Raw genomic sequence first — 22,960 nt, 5'->3', positions numbered from 1 at the left:
AGTTAAATTACTATGGATTTCTTTTCCCTGGTTGAAACAGACATGCTCGGGAAAGTGATAGCTCAACTTAAACCTTCTACCGGCCTTCTCGATCCTATCCCCACCACCTTCTTCAAACAGTTTTTAATTGCATATCTGAAGAAGTGCAAGCTATTGTTAATAACTCCCTGTTCACAGGAACTTTCCCCACTGCACTAAAAACTGCTATGGTGAAACCCCTACTGAAAAGAAGTAATCTAGATTCTTCAGCTCATACTTTTTTGCCAATCTCCAACCTTCCATTCTTGAGCAAAATTCTGGAGACATTGGTTTTCAAACCGCTAAATTATTTTTAAGTGCCAACTGAATTTTTGAAGAATTACAATCTGGTTGCCGTCCCCCCCGCAGCACAGAGGCAGCCTTAGTTAAGTGGTAAATTATCTTAGAGCCAACACAGATGCCAAACAGCTCTTTGTCCTTCTACTCTTGCATTTAAGTGCTGCATTTGACACTGTTAACCATGATGTATTCAACAAGTTTTTTTAAGTAGTTGCTTTCTCAGGTCTGTATTCAATAGTTGTGGACACCTCCAACGTAACATTTTGTGTCACCCAATGTTTTTTTACTTTCCACAAATGTAAAACTAGTTATCCCAGGTCTGCTAGAGACATTTTCTTTCTCTTCTCTTTTCAGCAATAGACACTTGCTTTCTAAACTATGTCTTTACTATGATGGTATTTTAAATTATTGCGATATGCCTAGGTCTATTTAACTGCTTTTCAGGGACCGCAACTCAAAAATCAGCTACACTATACAGTGCATTCGTAAAAGTATTCAGACTTCTTCCATTTTTCCACATTTTGTTACGTTACAGCCTTATTCTACAATGGATTAAATTAATTGTTTTCCTCATCAGTCTACACACAATACCCATAATGACATTGCAAAAACAGGTTTTTTGGCAAATGTATTAAAAATAAAAAACAGAAATACCTTATTTACATAAGCATTTAGACCATTTGCTATGAGACTCAAAATTGAGCTTGGATGCATCCTGTTTCCTTTGATCATCCTTGAGATATTTCTGCAACTTGATTGGAGTCCATGATTTGGAAAGGCACACACCTGTCTACATCAAGTCTCACAGTTGACAGTGCATGTCAGAGGAAAAACCAAGCCATAAGGTAGTCAGGATCAAGGGATCCTTGATGAAAACCTGCTCCAGAGCGCTCATGACCTCAGACTGGGGCAAAGGTTCACCTTTCAACAGGAAAACAATCCTAAGCACACAGCCAAGACAATGCAGGAGTAGCTTCGGGACAAGTCTCTGAATGTCCTTGAGTGGCCCAGCCAGAGCCCAGACTTGAACCCAATTGAACATCTCTGAAGAGACCTGAAAATAGCTATGCATCAACGCTCCCCATCCAACCTGACAGAGCTTGAGAGGATCTGTAGAGAAGAATGGGAGAAACTCACCAAATACAGGTGTGCCAAGCTTGTAGCGTCATACCCAAGAAGACTCAAGGCTGTCGTCGCTGCCAAAGGTGCTTCAACAAAGTAATGAGTAAAGGGTCTGAATACTTATGTAAATGTAATATTCAAGTTTTTTTATGTGCAAAATGTCTAAAAACCTGTTTTTGCTTAGTCATTATGGGGTGTGCAGATTGATGAGGGGGAAAAAACATTTAATCCATTTTAGAATGAGGCTGTAACGTAACAAAATGTGCAAAAAGTCAAGGGGTCTGAATACTTTCCGGATGTACTGTATATACAAATGTATGTGGACCCACCTTCAAATGACTGGATTTCGGCTATTTCAGCCACCCCCGTTGCTGACAGGTATATACAATCAAGCACACAGCCATGCAATCTCCATAGAGAAGCAGTAGAATGGCCTTACTGAAGAGCTCAGTGACTTTCAATGTGGCATCGTCGTAGGATGCCACCTTTCCAACAAGTCAGTTTGTCACATTTGTGCCCTGCTAAAGCTGCCCAGGTCAACTGTAAGTGGAACGTCTAGGAGCAACAACGGCTCAGCCGCGAATTGGAAGGCCACACAAACTCACAGAACAGGACCGCCGAGTGCTGAAGCATGTAGCACGTAAACATCGTCTTTCCTCAGTTGCAACACTCACTACCAAGTTCCAAACTGCCTCTGGAAGCAACGTCACCACAAGTACTGTTCGTCGGGAGCGTCATGAAATGGGTTTCCATGGCCGAGCAGCCGCACACAAGCCTAAGATCACCATGCGCAATGCCAGCCGTCGGCTGGAGTGGTGTAAAGCTTGTCGCCTTTGGACTCTGGAAACGTGTTCTCTGGAGTGATTAGTAACGCTTCACCATCTGGCAGTCCAAATGACTAATTTGGGTTTGTCGGTTGCCAGGAGAACACTACCTGCCCGAGTGCATAGTGTCAACTGTAAAGATCGGTGGAAGATGAATAATGGTCTGGGGCTGTTTTTCATGGTTAGGGCTTGGCCCCTTAGGTCCGGTGAATGTTAATCTTCTTTCTTTTCCTTTGCACTTTTTACCCCTTTTTCGTGACTTCAAATTGATGGTTACAGTCCTGTCCCATTTCTGCAACTCCCATACGGACTCGGGAGAGGCGAATGCCGTGAGCCATGTGTCCTCCAAAACACGACACTGCCAAGCCGCACTGCTTCTTGACACACTGCTCACTTAACCCAGAAGCCAACCGCACCAATGTGTCGGAAGAAACACCGTACAACTGGCAACCAAAGTCAGCGTGCCCAGCCCACCACAAGGAGTCGCTAGAGTGCGATGGGACAGGGACATCCCGGCCGGTCAAACCCTCCCCAAACACAGGACAATGCTGTCTGCGTCACAGCCTGGGATCGATACCGGCCTTAGACCGCTGCGCCAATTGGGAGGTCCTACTGAAGGGTCTATACAGAAATGGTTTATTGAGATCGGTGTGGAAGAACTTGACTGGCCTGCACAGAGACCTGACCTCAACCCCATCGAACACCTTTGGGATGATTTGGAACGCTGACTGCAAGCCATCCTTAAATGTCCAACATCAGTGCCCGACCTCACTAATGCTCTTGTGTTGAATGGAAGCAAGTCCCTGCAGCAATGTTCGAACATCTAGTGGAAAGCCTTCCAAGAAGAGTGGAGGCTGTTACAGTAGCAAAGGGGAGACCAACTTCTTATTGATGCCCATGATTTTGGAATGAGATGTTTGATGAGCAAGTGTCCACATTCATTTGGTCATGTAATGTATTTGGTAGGCTGTTTGCCGTGCACGCTACGCAAATACACAATCCACAGCTATTTTTTTTCAAAAGCTAATGATCCACTGTGGCCAAATTATGCTCTCTGCTGTAGTATTTTGAATTATATTATTTATTTCTGTATAGGCATGAGTAATTATATAGATCATTTTGGCAATTGTATTTAAATTTAGACTGAACAATAATATAAACGCAACATGCAACAATTTCAAAGATTTTCCAGAGTTAAATTCCTTAGGCCCTAATCTACGAATTTTACATGACTAGGAATACAGATATGCATCTGTTGGTCTCAGATACCTTTAAAAAAAGATAGGGGTTTGTATCAGAAAACCAGTCAGTATCTGGTTTGACCACCATTTGCCTTATGAAGTGCGACACATCTCCTTCACATAGGGTTGATCCGGCTGTTGATTGTGGCCTGTGGAATGTTGTCCCACTCCTCTTCAATGGCTGGATATTGGCGGGAACTGGAACACGCTTTTGTACATGTCCATCCAGAGCATCCCAAACATGCTCAATGGGGAACGTGTCTAGTGAGAATGCAGGGCATTGGAGAACTGGAACATTTTCAGCTTCCAGGAATTTGTGTACAGATCCTTGCGACATGGGGCCGTGCATTATCATGCTGAAACATGAGGTAATGGCGGCTGCAGAATGGCACGACAATGGGCCTCAGGATCTCATGGTATCTCTGTGCATTCAAATTGCCATCGATAAAATGCAGTGGTGTTCATTGTCCGTAGCTTATGCCTGCCCATACCATAACCCCACTGCCACCACGGGGCACTCTGTTCACAACGGTGACATCAGCAAACCACTCGCCCAAACGCAGTCTGCCATCTGCCTGGTACAGTTGAAACCGGGATTCATCCGTGAAGAGCACACTTCTCCAGCGTGCCAGTGGCAATCGAAGGTGAGCATTTGTTGGTTACGACACTGAACTGCAGTTAGGTCAAGACCCTGGTGAGGATGACGAGCATGCAGATGAGGTTCCCTGAGACAGTTTGTGCAAAAAAATTATTGTGCAAATCCACAGTCTCATACGATACCACAGGTGAAGATGTCGGATGTGGAGGTCCTGGACTGGCATGGTTACACATGGTCTGCAGTTGTGAAGACGCACTGCCAAATACTCTAAAACGACATTGGAGACAGCTTATGATAAAGAAACAAGCATTCAATTCTCTGACAACAGGTCTGGTGGACATTCCTGCAGTCAGCATGCCAGTTGCACACTCCCTCAAAACTTCAGAGCTCTGTGGCATTATGTTGGGTGACAAAACTGCACATTTAGACTGGCTTTTTTTTGTCCCCAGCACAAGGTGCACCTGTGTAAGGATCATGCTGTTTAGTCAGCTTCTTGATATGCCATACCTGTCAGGTGGATGGATTATCTTGGCAAAGGATAAATGCTCAGGGATGTAAACACATTTCTGCACAAAATTTTTGAGAAATTAGCTTTCTGTGTGTGGAACTTTTCTGGGATCTTTTATTTCAGCTCATGAAACATGGGACCAACACTTTACATGTTGTGTTTATATTTTTGTTAATGGTAGTTATTGTCGGTCGACTTTGCTGAGACCATATGGTTGCTTCTGTCTGTCTACTTGTTTTTTCCGTAGGCCTACTGTCCGTATAATCATTCCGTTGCTGACGATGTCTGTCATTATGTATTGATTCATGCCAATGCTTCTTGATATTATCATTTATTCTGGCCCAGGCATGTTTACAGAGAAAAGTCAAACTGAAAATGTTTCTCCTGTCTCCTGGTTAGACTATTGTAAACAAAGGTTGTTACATTGTAACTACAAAGTCATTCAAATGTCACTTCACTTTACATCAAGTTACTCGCTCCTGGGTAAGTACATTGTAAGTACAGGTATATCCTTTGTAACAACATTGTAATTACAGAGTTGGTTGTTAAAGATTGTTATATTGTAAGTACAATGTAACTATAAGGGTTACACCTAATGTTCTCCTGTCTAGTCATTTATCCTTGATAGCCTATTGTCTGCAAAGGTTGTTACATTGTAACTACATAGCAATTATTAAAGTTATACTCTACTGGCTTTCAATTAAGTTGCTTGCTCCTGGGTAGGTACATGATCGTTACAAGTATATCCTATGTAACTATGTTGTTCTTAAATTACACTTGATTCTTTATAGCCTTTGAGCCAGGTCATAGCATAATGACCGATACGTAATGATAGAAGATGCCTTGTTACACGTGTTGTTTCCCAGGTCTTAGCCTTTTCATCAACCCTGGTATTACTTGTGGATTCGGCACCTTTTAGTTACATGTAACAAGGTCAGATTTTGGTTATTGACATGTTAATTCACAGGTGACTTTCAAATGTGTAAATACAAAACATTAGTTACATAGTGGAACAAGAAAATGTGCAATAACATCAGTAGTTACACATGTGGAATAATCTTCAGCAAGTGAATGTGGAATAATACATTCCTTGTTTGAATTGAGCAATAACTGATTCTGCAACAACCCTATTAGCATGTAATTACATAGTAAAACGTATGTAACTACTATGTTGTTAACACAGTTATTACTGTGTTAGTTACATGGTAATAGGGGCAACATAATGTAAAGTGTGACCCCAAAATATATTACGAAGTGTAAATAGGATAATTTTGGTCAGAAAGTCCAAAACTGAGATTTGCGAGATTTAGGAATCTAGGCTAAGTAACTGTTTTCCTTGGGTTGGGTTTATTTCAATCCTGCCCACATGCCCACAGCTGGCAGCACCCAAGTAATCATAAATTTGGAGAGCAAATTGATGTCCAACAAGTGGGTGTGGAAAATTTGCTTTGACTTCGAATACCCCGGTGGTGCTAGTTTGGGACCATCCGTAAATTACACAATGTACATGGGACAATATTTTTTAATTACAATAGCTCCAAATTTCAATGACTTAAAAACCTCAAACCTACTTTAAATAAAAAAAATTCAGGGACAAATATTGAAAGCATTTAATGACGTCATGACTCAACCTCGATTTTCTCTTCATTTCCAGTTGTCCTGAAAGCACCATAATAATGCACAAATGATGGAAATGGAAGGCTACTTTGACACGGACAAACTGAGAATCTGAGATCAATACAAATAACCTTGTCTTGAATCCATCAAAACCCTAAGCCTAGGTGTGTGGAGACACATATTGTAGGCTACAATATGAGGAGGAAATTCTAGTCCTAAAAATGCTTTCCAGTTTCACTGACTCACCCAGTGATGCGCAGCTCACTCACTGGTGATGGCAGATGGCCGATGGCCGATTGCCGATGCGCTCTTACCTAAAGACTCTCAGATTAGAGTCTTCTCTTTTCAGCAGGAGCCATTTGCTTTCCAACCTGTTTTTTTCCCAGGGATTGTATTTGAAGTATTGGCGAAGGCCTGTTTTGTCTGCATGCTGTTGTTGACTGACAGATTTGCCGCACGTTCCCCGACTATACACTATGCCTTGTTAATGGGATACACTCCACAGCTAAGCAAACATTTTTTTAAAGAAGCTGTTGGTCCTCTAAGTTATATGCTTTCTCATGGTGTAGTAGGCTATTCTGAATTATTTCGTTTCTTTCTGAACAGACAGCAGTAACTCTATAACTTGGAAAATGTATTTCAATTTATCAGGGCTGCTGCAGCTCCTCCAGAACCCTTTGTGCTGCTATGATTCTATAGTGTAACACTGGAGAGAGTTGCAAGCTCATGCATGGCTATCAGAGCAGAGAGCGGTAGAGAGATCATAGAAAGTGAATCTCATACCAGTTCTGTGAGAGACACAGGCACGCTTCTTACACAGCCATGCGTTGGTCTCAAATATAAACTCAGCAAAAAAAGAAACGTCCTCTCACTGTCAACCAGATACTATTTTCAGTAAACTTAACATGTGTAAATATTTGTATGAACATAACAAGAGTCAACAACTGAGACATAAACTGAACAAGTTCCACAGACATGTGAATAACAGAATTGGAATAATGTATCCCTGAACAAAGGGGGGGTCAAAATCAAAAGTAACTCTCAGTATCTGGTGTGGCCACCAGCTGCATTAAGTACTGCAGTGCATCTCATGCTCATGGACTGCACCATATTTGCCAGTTCTTGCTGTGAGATATTACCCCAATCGTCCACCAAGTCACCTGCAAGTTCCCAAACATTTCTGGGGGAATGGGAATGGCCCTAGCACTCACCCTCCGATCCAACAGGTTCCAGACGTGCTCATTGGGATTGAGATCCGGGCTCCTCGCTGGCCATGGCAGAACACTGACATTCCTGTCTTGCAAGAAATCATGCACAGAACAAGCAGTATGGCTGGTGGCATTGTCATGCTGGTGGGTCATGTCAGGATGAGCCTGCAGGAAGGGTACCACATGAGGAGGAGGATGTCTTCCCTTTAACGCACAGCGTTGAGATTGACTGCAATGACAGCAAGCTCAGTCCGATGATGCTGTGACACACTGCTCCAGACCATGACGGACCATCCAAATCGATCCCGCTCCAGAGTACAGGCCTCGGTGTAATGCTCATTCCTTTGACGATAAATGCGAATCTGACCATCACCCCTGGTAAGACAAAACCGCGACTTGTCAGTGAAGAGCACTTTCTGCCAGTACTGTCTGGTCCAGCGACGATGGGTTTGTGCCCATAGGCGACGTTGTTGCCGGTGATGTCTGGTGAGGACCTGCCTTACAACAGGCCTACAAGCCCTCAGTCCAGCCTCTCTCAGCCTATTGCGGACAGTCTGAGCACTGATGGAGGGATCGTGCGTTCCTGGTGTAACTCGGGCAGTTGTTGCCATCCTGTACCTGTCCTGCAGGTGTGATGTTCGGATGTACTGATCCTGTGCAGGTGTTGTTACACGTGGTCTGCCACTGCGAGGACGATCAGCTGTCCGTCCTGTCTCCCTGTAGAGCTGTCTTAGGCGTCTCACAGTGCGGACATTGCAATTTATTGCTCTGGCCACATCTGCAGTCCTCATGCCTCCTTGCAGCATGCTTAAGACACATTCATGTAGATGAGCAGGGACCCATGGCATCTTTCTTTTGGTGTTTTTCAGAGTCAGTAGAAAGGCCTCTTTAGTGTCCTAAGTTTTCATAACTGTGACCTTAATTGCCTACCGTCTGTAAGCTGTTAGTGTCTTAACGACCGTTCCAGAGGTGCATGTTCAATAATTGTTTATGGTTCATTGAATGGGAAACAGTGTTTAAACCCTTTACAATGAAGATCTGTGAAGTTATTTGGATTTTTACGAATGATCTTTGAAAGAAAGGGTCCTGAAAAAGGGACGTTTCTTTTTTTGCTGAGTTTAGGTTACAATGTTGCGCAAACCGTAAGCCCACTAAGACATTATTGGGTATTGTGTGTAGGCCGGTGACAAGAACTCTCCATTCAAACCATTTTAAATTCATGCTCTAACACAACAAAATGTGGAAAAAGTCAAGGGGTGTGAATGTTCTTAAAGGCACTCTATATGGATGATGGCAGTTTGTTGTGCGGGAGGTCGATAATGCATTATATCTCACACATACACTCATCATCATTATCATCATGGTAATAATGTGGTTTGTGGCCAGGCTCCCTAGGCTCATGATCCTGTTTCCTTGTGTGGTGTGTGCAGTCTACCTCTAAGGAAGCACAATGGCTTTGTTATAGCAACGGTGTGGGCGCTGGCAGTTAAGATCCCACATTATCAAATCTCACACCAGACCCCATACTGACTCTCTATCTCTACTGATTGTAGACTCCCCCTCTGTACTTAAACTCTCTCTCTCTCTCTCTCTCTCTCTCTCTCTCTCTCTCTCTCTCTCTCTCTCTCTCTCTCTCTCTCAGGTTCTGTGAGTCTGCAGTGTGGTGCAGAGGGGATGTGTACGTGCAGACCCAGTGTGACGGGGGAGAAGTGTGACACCTGTCAACCCGGCTTCCACTCGCTCAGCCCTGGTGGCTGCAGGTACGCAACACACCCACACCCACATGACACACACTCGCACACCACACACACACTCACACACGCAGAAAATAAACAAACCCTTTGAAGACAGAGGGAGAGTAGTAAACCAATGCATTTAAAGAGAATTATGATTTTCTTTTTCTGTCTGTATGCCTCTACCATACGACCACGTTCAGTAGGCCACAGGATAGTGGAACGTTCCGATTTTATTGAGTGGAACAGACATGCCTCTGACATGTAGAAAACGTGATCAGGTCAGCTTTATTCATCACATTACGTCGTAGTACGTCGCTCCCTCCTGAACGCAACCTTGGATGGGTGCGTGTTGATGTTTAATAATGCATATATTAGTTATCGTGTGTATTTGCTTTGACATGCTGCAGTGGTTTTAGCCATGAAGCACATCCATACTAACACTGACCTTGGCTGTTTCAGTAGCGTTGAGGTTTACACCAGGGCTGGAGCTGAACAGAATACCAAAGTTTGGAGCCTCTTCCAGTTTGCAACAACTCTACTGCTGTTGGTGCTAATTCATCACTACTGCTGCCTGCTACTATTAGCAATGCCATTGTTTTCAATGTCATTACTATCCCCTTGATACAGTGAACAGTCTCTACTCCTCTCTTACCACCAAAATGTTCCTACCGTACCTTCTGCATTATGCACCAGCCTCTGTCTGTTGGACCTTAACATTTGGCACAAATCCATTTCCTGGATTGCCTGGTGACTCAGGCTGCTGGAAATATTGATATTACAGCATGACCCATGTTTAAATCAAATCAAAATCAAATTTTATTGATCACATACGGTGAATTCAACAGATGTAGACTTCACAGTGAAATGCTTACTTACCAGCCCATTCCCAACAATGCAGAGTTAAAAAAGTAAGACACATTTTTGCTAAATAAAAAGGAAATAGTAACACAATAAAAACAATAATGAGGCTGTTTACAAGGAGTACCAGTACCGAGTTAATGTGCAGGGGTACGAGGTAGTTGAGGTAATTGAGGTAATACAGCATGTACATGTGGGTAGGGGTTAAAGTGACTAGGCAATCAGGATATATAATAAACAGAGTAGCAGCAGCGTGTTAAAGTGTGTCCATCTATGGCATTATGCATGTGTGTGTGTTTTGTGTGTTTGAGCGTATGTAAGTGCGTGTGTGTTGGAGTGTGTCTCCATCCCTCTCTCCCGCTTCCTCCCTCTCCCTCCCAATCCTTCTCTCCTTCTTCCTGTCAATCCCTCTCTCCCTCTCCCTCCATCCCTCTCCCTCATTTCTCTCTCTCTCCATCCCTACCTCAGTCTTCCAGTGTTCTGCAGTGAAGTGAGGTGTGAATTATGCAGGCCAGTAGAGCGGAACAGAGTAGATGCCTGCCCAGGGGATAATTGAATTATTCTTAATAGCAACCTCGTTAAAATATTGATTCTGTGTTACAGTTCTGGAGGAAAACAATCAATCAATGAAGATGATTAAACATGTTTCATAGAACAAAGCTTTTGATTGACACAGCAGTGACCCCACTTAACCAATCACGGTCGGTGATCAGGCTATGTTCAGCGTGTGTCTGTGTGTGAAAAAGAGTAAGTGAAGACTGAACACCCCTTATCAGCATAATTAATCAAGGACACAATGTGAATATTTTAGCAGACGCTCTTAATTAGGGTTAAGTGCTTTGCTCAAGGGCACGTTGGCAGATCCTTTACCTAGTCAGTTCTGGGATTCAAACCAGCAACCTTCCGTTTACTGGCCCAACGTGCTTAACCGCAAGGCTACGTGCCGCCCCGCAATGTGTACACTGAAACAAAGAGTCACTCGACCAAATACTCGACCAAATATCTATTCCGACTTTCTTACCTATGTCTTAACCTAAGTGCCCCATGACGTTATGTCGGTCATAACCAGTTTGACCTCTGGCTGAACATTGACCTTATTAACAGGATGTTGTTATCGTTTCTCCGCAGGTCGTGTGACTGTGAAACCAGGGGCAGTGTTGGCATCTGCTCTACGCTGGACGGAGGTTGTCACTGCAAGGATAACGTGGAGGGACAGGCGTGTGACAGGTGGCTTTTATATTGTGCTGTTCTTTCTTCAAAAAAGATCAAGGAAAAATAGACATGTGACAGGTGACCCGTGATATGCTACTGTGTCACCTGAAATAACATAATACCTCACGGTTACCACGGTAACAGTTTTTAGTGTCTAGCTCTTTGTTCAGTTAACAATGGTAGCTAACATTTCATATTGTTAGTACAGTGGAGTACTGGATTAAACCTTGATGCTGCCCGCTGCCATTGTTAAACAAAACATCTCTTGACATTTTATGGCACCGCTCTTTGACAAACTGTTTTGAGTCGGCATGGTAACCCATTGAAAACAGGTTCATGATAACACACAAGTACATTTTTCCGAGAAGATTATACACGGTGTAAATGGTAGTAGACTTTTAGTCATAGACAGTTAGGACACGTACAGTATCAACCAAGGACTATGGATGGAAATTAGCTAAATCTGATGCAATGGCATGTTGTACATCAGTTGAATACATTCCCTTTCCCTTCAGTGAAAATGCTGCTGAAAGGACTGAGGGGAACATGATTCCTTTAGACTTTCTGTCTGTACCCAACCTTCTCTACACCCATGTTTTAATCATTCTTCTTCTGCTCTCTAAGATTTACATGATTAGACAGACAAAACACAAACAAATCACGAGTTTGATATTAGCAGAATACGCAGCCATGAGACGATCCCCAGTGTTGAATTATTTTTGCTTGTTTTCTAGCTTGTTTATTTTGTTGTGTTGTGTGTTATTTCATGCTCCGTTGAACAAGGACACTCTTTCCCCCGATGTGACTTACATAGTCCTGTTTCTGAACACCACCCACGCACATACACAGATCCCCCTCACGCACTCTCACGTACACAAACGCACACACACACCTCGCTCCTCTACACACACAAACACACAACTTGTCTCCTCTACAGTCTCTCTGGAGGTAGTGTATCACAGTGTGAGATCAGCTGGGGGGGATTGGCCTCGGCCGCCACTTTATGCCCCATCACTGCAGCACAGACAGCAACACATGTTCACCTGGCAGATAGTCTCATACGACCTGACTCACAGGGCCTAGTGATGCTCTCTGAACTTGCTCCACAATATGGAGAATTAGCCCCGACAAGCTGCAGTGATGAAGTATATAATGACAATGTGTTTTGTGCATGCGTGTGTGCGTGTGTGTGTGTGTGTGTGTTTGTGCAGGTGCAAGCCAGGCTCCTTCAACCTGCAGGAGAACAACCCAGCTGGCTGCACGTCATGTTTCTGCTTCGGACACTCATTGGCCTGCAGATCCTCCAATCACCATGCGGCTGTCAACATCACCTCTGACTTCCTTGAAGGTATTCAGCCAATCATGATTATATTAAAAGTACTGCATTCAGCTAATAACTATTGGTGAATTGTGAACCCCTTATATTGTGGTTATCATCCTGAGTCATTCTGCCATGCCCCCCTCCACACCCCTCCGCCTTCTGCAGACCCAGACCGCTGGTCTGGACAGTTCTCTGGGGGACAGGAGTACCCTCTGCTGTGGAAGGAAGGTGAGGTCTACCTGCTACCACTCAGTGAGGATGACCTGGGTTTCTACAGAGCTCCAGGTGAGAGAGGCACAGCCGAAACACACACACACACACACACAGAGAGAGCTAATGTCAACTTTAAGGTGAGATATCAGTAGGACCTGGAGTTTTTCCCGACCATATTACCTGATCAAGAAAAACTCTGGGCCCTAGAGTTTATAGGAGAAGTGTGTGCGCTTCCGGGATGAGGAACAAATACGTGAAGATTCTGCTCGGAGAGAGCTCAGACATGTAAATATGTCAATCATATTTAAATATGTCAATCTGCCACCTATAATACCCTTGGCTTGTTACTCGAGATTATTCCTTTGTTTGATTGAACAATTCCCCATAGCATTGCCCTATAAGGTCATAAAACCTGTTAACTGCGACACCATTTTCTCACAGCAGACTCTTATCATGACCATTAGCATATAACATGTATAGCTGTCCCCGCTACAGGAGTTAGGTGCTCTCTCTCTGGATGCGTCCCAAATGTTACCCAATTCTCTATGGTTACTGGTCAAAAGTAGTACACTAAATAGGGAATAGTTTGCCATTTGGGACGCAGTCTATGTATCTGGAGCCCCATGGGGGAATAGGCCTGATGGAATTGGATGTCTTGGCCATGCTGGAAGAACAACAAAGTGGAAATCAGCCTGCCTAAGCTCAAGGTGGCTCCTCACTGCACCAAGGATCAAGCCTAGCGAATCAGCAGTCAACATAGATATAGAGAAACAGAAATAGCGGAAATCCCATTAGCTACCAACACATCCTGATGGTTTTATGTTCATTTAGACAGGCGCCTTTTTAAGAACCCAAGCATGAAAAGCCTAAGATCACAGAAGACGCCTGGGAGGGAAAACGACTGGGTCCGTTTCGGGGGATATATGTTGAGTTTCTTATATGTTGTTAAGTCAACTTGGATATGTTTAGATTGTTTATTTATTCATGTGTTTAGTTTGCAAGTGTTCTTGAAGCTCGTCCATCACTCCAGTGTCTCTGAAGGCCACCACATAGTGATTCGTGTTCAAGCCCGTCCCCTTATCTCGCCGGCACAGCACTTGTTTGTGTTGTATTGCAGCGTAGTAAAATATGGAGATCTATTGCCCCGCCGTTGCTTTTAATGATCTCATTTTCTCCCTGCCTTTTTCCCCTCATGTGTACAGTTACTTTAAAGATTAGAGCGGAGAGGCAGGCTGCAAGGATATGCATAGGATTTCTCTCTCTCTCTCTTTCGCCCTCTCTCTTTCTTTCTTTCTCTCTGTTTGCGCAATAATCCTCCGGCAGCGTTTCTCGCTAAAGCGGAAGATAATTCTGAGTGACAATGCTCTGCTACCAAACAACACGGAGATGGAAAGCAATTTCTCTGATTCCTATTAATCTATTTGGTCGCCTATTTCAGTGCGTCTCTTTTTTTTACGCCTGGCTACGTCTAGAATCAGATCAGGATGTGTCTTGATGAGAACAGAGAGAAGTGTTGGGGATCGTGTTCCGTGTTTCTACCCGGCTTGCAGAAGTACCAGGCGACACTGCAGTGCCAAGGAACACAATCCTCGATATACAACACAACGGAGGAAACTCCGGCCGGACTACTCGGAGCATTATCCAGCGATGTTCAGCTGGAGCCTTTCAAAGACATAGAGAAGGCCATGAGGGAGTTACAGAGAGTGAAAATGAAAAGTAAATTAATTTACCACCACACTTGTCCTCTTCCTCTTGACCAAGAAAAGATTGCTGCTAGTTTGACACCTAGTAGAAAAGGTCACGTTCCTACGGCGACACAGCACTTGTCAAACGATTGAACACTTGAGTGAAGCCTGCTGCCAGATTCTATCATAGATTCCAAGCCAAAACCACTTTCCTCAGCAGCCTCTCTAATCACTGACATGGCAATTCAAGTTGCAGGCTTCTCCTCTCCAATCCTCCATGCTTAATGGTCCAACAGGTAGCTAACACCCCTCATCCAGAACCAGCCACCTGTGCCTTAGTGCCTGACATGGTGCAGGATCATATTCATATCTACACCAGGCCATGGTGCTAACATGGAAATCCAAGGGGGGGGGGGGGGGGTCTCCAAGAGAGGAAGGGACAGCACAAAAGGACTAGGGAGAGAAAAAGAGAGAGGGACAGTTTTCAGCATACGTCCTCTAGGCTGGATGTGGGCTGTAGAACGTTTATCACAAAATACCACCCTTATCCCTAATTGAATAGAACGCTTAGGACAAACTTTCACCCTGATTGGATGTGAGCCCCAGAACGTTCAGGACAAACCACCACCCTGTTCCCTGATTGGATGTGACCCGCATAACTTTCAGGACAAGCAACACCCTGATCCCTGATTGGATGTGAGTCCCAGCACATTCAGTACAAACCACTACCCTGATCCATGATTGGATGTGAGCCCCAGAACGTTCAGGACTAACCTTCCCCCTGATCCCTGATTGGATGTGAGTCCCAGAACGTTCAAGATCCCTGTGAAAGAAAATGTATTTACCACCACACTGATTGGGGTCAAGAACGTTCAAGAGACTCTATCACACCCACGAAGTAGATTACGTTTTTGGGGTCCGTTTCTTTTTTTAAGCTAACATTGCGTTGTTACTAGGGTGCAGCGTGGTCTAATAGATCCTGAACGTCTTTGTGCACCAGGTGGTGTAGTCTTTCTGCCTGTTCTCCATGTAATCATGTCCCTAGCTATGCTGCACCTGTAGACCAATGGTTCCCAAATCCAGTCCTTGAGTATCTCCAACAGCGCACATTTGTGTCGTAGCCCTGGGCAAGCACACCTGATTCAACTTGTCAACTAATCACCAGGCCCTCAATTAGTTGAATCAGGTGTTTGTTTGTTGTCCAGGGCTACAACAAAAAATGTGCTGTTGGGGGTAATGGAGGACTGGAGTTGGGAACCACTGCTACACACGATGTATTGCAGGTTACTGGATTCACACTTGGCCCAGTTTGGTCTCTCTCTCTCTCTCTGCACTCTTTCTCTCTCTCACCCTGCTGGGTGAAGTTAGTTTGTCTGTTCAGGTATTGCTGCACAGTGGTCGATGTAAGTTAGATGGGACTTAAAGTTGTTTGTTTGAAACGGTGGCAATCTAATTGAAATGGAGTTGATTTAATTGGTTTGGAGAGTCTAAACCCTCGATTGATCTCAGGGGTCCTCTACCGTTCACTAAATGTGACTGGGGTGTCAGGCATCGTGACGGGGACTTTGTGTGTCAGTGGAAGGAGGTCAGTCATGGTTCAGGTTGAGCACATCACAGAGAAAAGCAAGTGAACGATTATTTATTTTCACACTCGAAACACACACACACACACACTCAACCATACACACAAACAGAAACACACACACTTACTGCTTTCACGCACGTCTTCTTAGTGCAATCAGAAACACTGTCATTCCGACTCACACAGAGGTCCACATTTAAAGATGTTGTCTCTTTTCAATTACTCTCCTGTGATAAACCAATGAATACAGATCTATTCTAATGGTAGAATGCCATCTTGATGTGATCACAGTGAGAGTTCCAGTCACCCAGTGGGGTTCTGGGGGTGTCATAATAAAACACTGGAGGACCAACCAGAGGGGGCAGCGCTGAGTCTTTCATCCTGTGAGATGACTTCATTTTCCTGCCTAATCCCACCATCAAACCCCTGTCGTGGAACTTTTTACACAGGGACACTCAAAGACAATATTAAATGGATAATTGTTAATTGTCAGCGCGCTGGAGAGGTTCCAACAAACTTAATGCACCACAGTGAATGTCTGTCAGAAGCTCTGACTGGCCAGTCCCAGCAGTTGTCTTATATACGGCTATACACAGGCAAGTTATATTTACATGATTTAGCATGATGAATTAATCATTAATTCATCATTAATCATTTTGTTTCATCCATGTGACAGACCAATACCGCATTCTTTCTCTCTAAGCTGAGACCTTGAAACTGAGATATCTTTTGTTCGTTCTCAAAACAAGGTCTGGGCGTATTGCCGAATTGCTGCTACTGATAGTGAGGATTTGTACAGTCAGCCACTTGCAGGAACACAGAAATTGGTTTATAGAACAGCACATGAATAGAACACAGAAATTAGTTATAAGAAAAGCACAAACATTAAAATCCATTACACCCCCATTGGTACTCTCGTAGATCTGAGAGGACTGGATGAGTATAAGAAATATGGCAGTATCTACACCATGCCATCTGATAGGTTAGGTGGGAAATACCCCATGTAACCTAATTACTCAAACCTCTTAGATAAACACAAGTGCCTATGAATTGATTTGTGATTGAGTGTCCCTGACGTAGGTCTAACATTTTAAGGGTACCACGTGAATCACCTCTTGAATATCCAAAGCAAATAACAGTAAAACGCACAACAGTACCCACTAGTCAGACAATAGCGTCAGAGCAAGTCGACCAAAAGCACATCAGCCCATATACCCAGTACATCAACCTGGGGCAGGTTAGGCAAACACATGACAAATCTGCCCAGAGAGCAGTCATCCGGGGCCGAGCGACGTGGTGGAGAAGATAAGGGCTGGTCCTGGATTCAGATCAGATGTGACTGTGAAGATAGCGGACAGCTGTGTGTGTTTGTGTGTGTGTCTACTGCAGCCCTGACACCACCAGGAGAGACCAGGATACATGACCCACACCATCACACTCAAAACACACTACCTCAGCCAGCCACACAGACTAACAGCTGAAACACAGACCTGGGTTAAAATACTATTTAATTGAGCTTGCCTTTTGCAATGGAACCAATATATAAGTCCCAAAATTGCAAGCCCAGTCAACCTCCAGGGAGGCTAAAGCAAACGCTCAAAAAGATTTCAAATAGTACTTGAATCCAGGGGCTCTATTCAATCTGCATCACGGAAGTTCAGTGTTACAACGCGACTGAAATTTGAAGGCGATGTTAGCGTGGTAGTGGAAAATGCATTCACGGTAAACGCTGCATATGTCGGTTCAATCAGAAATTGCGTTTACATTTCTATTGTGCAGTCTGTTACTCTTCGGCGACACAGATTGAATAGAGCCCCAGGTCTGCTGGAGTATTATTCATACTGTGGCAGATCATGCTGTTGTGTATTGCCTTTTCTGAAAAACATCTGCCTTTTTTTAAGGTGGATTCCTGTTTTTATTGCTGTAATCAATCTTGAATGATGAAATGCCAGTCCACCTTTCCTTATCTATCATAGTGCTTCATTTTCACATACTTCTGTAAACAGCATCTTCTGCATCCTCTTCCTCACCCGCCCATAACTCAAAATGTAGTCTTTTTCAGGGATAGTTTTTCCCATGTGTTCTTTTATTAAAGAGTATTTGGGTTCCCTGGGTGCTGATCATTGTGTATGCAGTGAGTCTGCTGGCTTGTAGAGTGTGTGTCTGTACATGCGCGTGCGTGCGTGCGTGTGTAGCTCTTTGAAGTGGTGTTAATGTGCTGTAATGAGCCAGAGATAAGACGAAGGGTAATTACAGCCAGACTCCCACTGTGATCTCTGTGGGTTACAAGAGCCTTGGCCCTCGCACTCCACTACACACACACATGCATATATAAACACCAAAAGCCAAAACTCTCATTCAACACTACTACCCCTTCCAGCATGTTTGTCAGATGGCGAGAAGCTGAACTTGTGAAACACACAAAGACTCTCTATCTCTTTCTCTCTGACAGGATGTGAGATAGCTAAAAGCCTGCATGGTTATCCCCTGACCCTTGATGGATGTCTGTCTCCCCTCTCTCTGTAGAGAAGTTCCTGGGGAACCATCTCCTGAGCTATGGCCAGCTCCTCTCCCTGACCTTCACGGCCGAGGCCCAGTGCCTCCTCCCTCACAGTGTCACCGTGCTTCTGGAAGGATCTGGAATCACCCTGTCAGCTGACCTTTCACCCCAACCTGAACTTGTCCACCAGCCAGGCCTCGCTCCCCAGCACACCTTCACTCTCAGGTAAAACAAAATTGTGTGGGTGTGATAGCATGTGTAGACGTGTATATAAAATACTACTATACACCTACTATTATGCTACTCTACATCATATAATCATATACAAATATGTAATACCCCTACTTACAGAACAGTGTATGAACCTCAGACTGCATGGATGTACCGTGTCATCTTCATGGCTGTATGATGTTCATACATTCAGCTCATTAGAATATTTTGGGGCGTAGTTTACTCACAGCTCTTTTTGTGCAACCGTGAGTGAGAGTGTCCTTTCAGTTTATCTAATGTGTTGTGTTATGCTGGCAGATTTCGTGACTGTGTTTAATGATGGTGTTTTGTGAAAGATTCTTGTATGGCTGTGTTAACTGAGAATGTTTGACTCACCTTGGAGGCCCCCAGCTGTTCCAAAGGCTGATTCAACTTGTCAGTTAATGCAATAACACTGACCAGCATAAATAAACGGTTGTTCTTCAAAAGGATCTATAAAGAACCTTTCAGATTGAGAAAGGTTCTTTATAGAACAATTCTCCATAAAGGTTCTATAAAGAACCACAAAACAGTTTTATATAGCCCCAAAAAGGGTTGTAACCATAGTGGAACACTTTATGGTGCTATGTAAAACCGTATTTAATGGTTCTTTATAGAACCTTAGGAAAGGGTTCTTTATAGTACCATAATGGTTCCATTTAGAACCTTATGAGCATGGTTCTTTATTGAACCTTCAGTATGTAGCACCATAAAGGGTTCCTCTATAGTTACAAGCCAAAGAACACCTATCTGGTACTATTCAGAACTATTATTTGTAAGTGTGTACTATGGAAGCTGCCTTATGGCTTTGTAACAGACAGCTCTATGTCCTTTCTTGTGACTGCGCATAATGAGTAATGAGTTCCCCCCACAACCCCCAGCCTGGGTGAAGGGGGACTTTGGTTCCCCCCTCAGAGCAGCGGGACCTGGAGACAGGACTGTCATTGTGTGGGCCCTCTCTGGTGACAGGCTCCACACACGTCATTAGAAAGACAGAGGTCTGGCCCTACACACACTCACATGCACGCAAACACACGCGCATACACACACCCAGCATCACCTCGTCCTGGAGCACTCATCTTTCCCTGGCACCACCCGGCTATATCCAGAAAGCTCAGCTGAGAAGATGTGAAGGGGACTTTTAAATGTCTTTCTCTGGAGCTCTCTCTCCTAGGTAGTTCTTAAGAGCTTCGCCAAGTCAAAGCAAAGTTTATTTGTCACGTACACAGTTTACAGCAGGTATAAACGGTGCAGCAACATGCTCACTTGCAAGCTCTCAACATTGCAGCACACATATCAATATCAATAACAATCACAAGTCAGATAATAAAATAAGGAAGGAAAAGAAGGTAGTATGCATGGTATAAACCGATATGTACACCATAAGATATACACACTCTTAGAAAAAAGGGACCGGTCTAGGTCCAAGAGGCTTCTAAACAGCTTCTACCCCCAAGCCATAAGACTCCTGAACATCTAATCAAATGCATAGTCACTTTAATAACTCTACCTACATGTACATATTACCTCAACTAACCGGTGCCCCCGCGCATTGACTCTGTGCAGGCACCCCCTGTATATAGCCCCGCTATTGTTATTTTACTGCTGCTCTTTAATTATTTCTTACTTTTATTTCTTATTATTTTAGGTATTTTTCTTAACTGATTAAGATTTTTGTTGAATTGTTTTCTTATTTCTTTTAAATAGTGCCTGAGCATTAGTGTTTAAACTTTAACGTCAGGAGTTTGAGTAATCTGATATATTTTCAAACGTATGTGATAAAGTTTTAAACTGTACCTATATGGGAATATTTGTGCATGCATGTAACGGCTGTCGTCTTCCTCCTCCTCGGACGAGGAGAGGAGAGAAGGATCGGTGGACCAATACGCAGCGAGGTATGTTGACATAATGAATTTATTGAAAAGACGAAGACTGACACGAACTATACTTGACTTATACAAAATAACAAACAAACAACGTAGACAGACCTGATCATGGAACTTACATAAAACACGCAGAACTCACGAACAGGAACAGACTACAATAAACGAACCGAACAACCAAAACAGTCCCGTGTGGTGCGCAGACACAGACACGGAAGACACAGGAGACAATCACCCACAAACAAACAGTGTGAACAGCCAACCTAATATATGGTTCTCAATCAGAGGAAAACGTCAAACACCTGTCTCTGATTGAGAACCATATAAGGCTGATTACAAGACCTAAACATAGAAACACAAAACATAGAAATGCCCACCCACACTCACGCCCTGACCGACTAACACATACAAAAACAACAGAAAATAGGTCAGGAACGTGACATAACCCCCCCCTCAAGGTGCGTACTCCGGACGCACTACCAAAAGTCTAGGGGAGGGTCTGGGTGGGCATCTGACCACGGTGGTGGCTCAGGCTCTGGACGAGGTCCCCACCCCACCATAGTCAATCCCAGCTTCCGTAGCCTCCTCAACATGACCACCCTCCAAATAACCCCACCTAAATTAAGGGGCAACACCAGAATGACTGGCGGATCCTGGCTGGCTGGCTCTGGCGGATCCTGGCTGGCTGGCTCTGGCTGGTCATGGCTCGCTGACGGCTCTGGATGGTCATGGCTGGCTGACTCTAGCGGATCCTGGCTGGCTGGCTCTGGCGGATCCTGGCTGGCTGGCTCTGGCTGGTCCTGGCTGGACGGCTCTGGCTGGTCCTGGCTGGACGGCTCTGGCTGGTCCTGGCTGGACGGCTCTGGCAGCTCCTGGCTGGCTGGCTCTGGCAGCTCCTGGCTGGACGGCTCTGGCGGATCCTGGCTGGCTGGCTCTGGCTGGTCCTGGCTGGACGGCTCTGGCTGGTCCTGGCTGGACGGCTCTGGCTGGTCCTGGCTGGACGGCTCTGGCTGGTCCTGGCTGGACGGCTCTGGCTGGTCCTGGCTGGACGGCTCTGGCAGCTCCTGGCTGGCTGGCTCTGGCAGCTCCTGGCTGGACGGCTCTGGCTGGTCCTGGCTGGACGGCTCTGGCTGGTCCTGGCTGGACGGCTCTGGCTGGTCCTGGCTGGACGGCTCTGGCTGGTCCTGGCTGGACGGCTCTGGCTGGTCCTGGCTGGCTGGCTCTGGCAGCTCCTGGCTGGACGGCTCTGGCTGGTCCTGGCTGGACGGCTCTGGCAGATCCTGTCTGGTTGGCGGCTCTGGCAGATCCTGTCTGGTTGGCGGCTCTGGCAGATCCTGTCTGGTTGGCGGCTCTGGCAGATCCTGTCTGGTTGGCGGCTCTGGCAGATCCTGTCTGGTTGGCGGCTCTGGCAGATCCTGTCTGGTTGGCGGCTCTGGCAGATCCTGTCTGGTTGGCGGCTCTGGCAGATCCTGTCTGACGAATGGCTCTGACGGCTCGGGACAGACGGGCGGCTCTAATGGCTCGGGACAGACGGATGGCTCAGACGGCACTGGGCAGACGGATGGCTCAGATGGCGCTGGGGAGACGGATGGCTCAGATGGCGCTGGGGAGACGGATGGCTCAGATGGCTCTGGGGAGATGGATGGCTCAGATGGCGCTGGGGAGACGGATGGCTCAGATGGCGCTGGGGAGACGGATGGCTCAGATGGCGCTGGGGAGACGGATGGCTCTGGCCGGATAAGGCGCACTGTAGACCTGGTGCGTGGTGCCGGAACTGGAGGCACCGGGCTAAGGACACGCACCTTCATGCTTGTGCGGGGAGCAGGAACAGGGCACACTGACCTCTCGAAGCGCACTCTGTGCCTGGTGCGTGGTACCGGCACTGGTGGCACCGGGCTGAGGGCACGCACATCAGGACTAGTACGGGGAGAAGGAACAGTGCGTACAGGGCTCTGGAGACGCACAGGTGGCTTAGTGCGTGGTGCCGGAACTGGAGGCACTGGGCTGGAGACACGCACCACAGGGAGAGTGCGTGGAGGAGGAACAGGGCTCTGAAAACGCACTGGAAGCCTGGTGCGTGGTGTAGGCACTGTTGGTACTAGGCTGGGGCGGGGAGGTGGCGCCGGAAATACCGGACCGTGGAGGCGTACTGGCTCTCTTGAGCACTGAGCCTGCCCAACCTTACCTGGTTGAATGGTCCCCGTCGTCCTGCCAGTGCGGCGAGGTGGAATAGCCCGCACTGGGTTATGCAGGCGAACCGGGGACACCATGCGTAAGGCTGGTGC

The 22,960-nt window shown here is 45.5% G+C and overlaps 1 protein-coding gene across 1 annotated transcript in view; it reads left to right on the top strand.

The window, feature by feature from the left end:
• LOC139552077 (laminin subunit gamma-3-like) overlaps positions 1-22,960 on the top strand; it is a 236,339-nt gene that overhangs the window by 92,288 nt on the left and 121,091 nt on the right. The window contains exons 6-10 of the mRNA XM_071363475.1: positions 9,079-9,196; positions 11,159-11,257; positions 12,454-12,590; positions 12,729-12,848; positions 18,570-18,768. Of these exons, the coding sequence (XP_071219576.1) occupies positions 9,079-9,196; positions 11,159-11,257; positions 12,454-12,590; positions 12,729-12,848; positions 18,570-18,768 (673 nt within the window). The remainder of the gene's footprint in view (positions 1-9,078; positions 9,197-11,158; positions 11,258-12,453; positions 12,591-12,728; positions 12,849-18,569; positions 18,769-22,960) is intronic.

This window comes from Salvelinus alpinus, chromosome 24 (assembly GCF_045679555.1).
Source record: "Salvelinus alpinus chromosome 24, SLU_Salpinus.1, whole genome shotgun sequence".
NCBI lineage: Eukaryota > Metazoa > Chordata > Actinopteri > Salmoniformes > Salmonidae > Salvelinus > Salvelinus alpinus.
The sequence above is the reverse complement of the archived record's forward strand: the minus strand, read 5'-3'. Positions and strand labels throughout refer to the sequence as shown.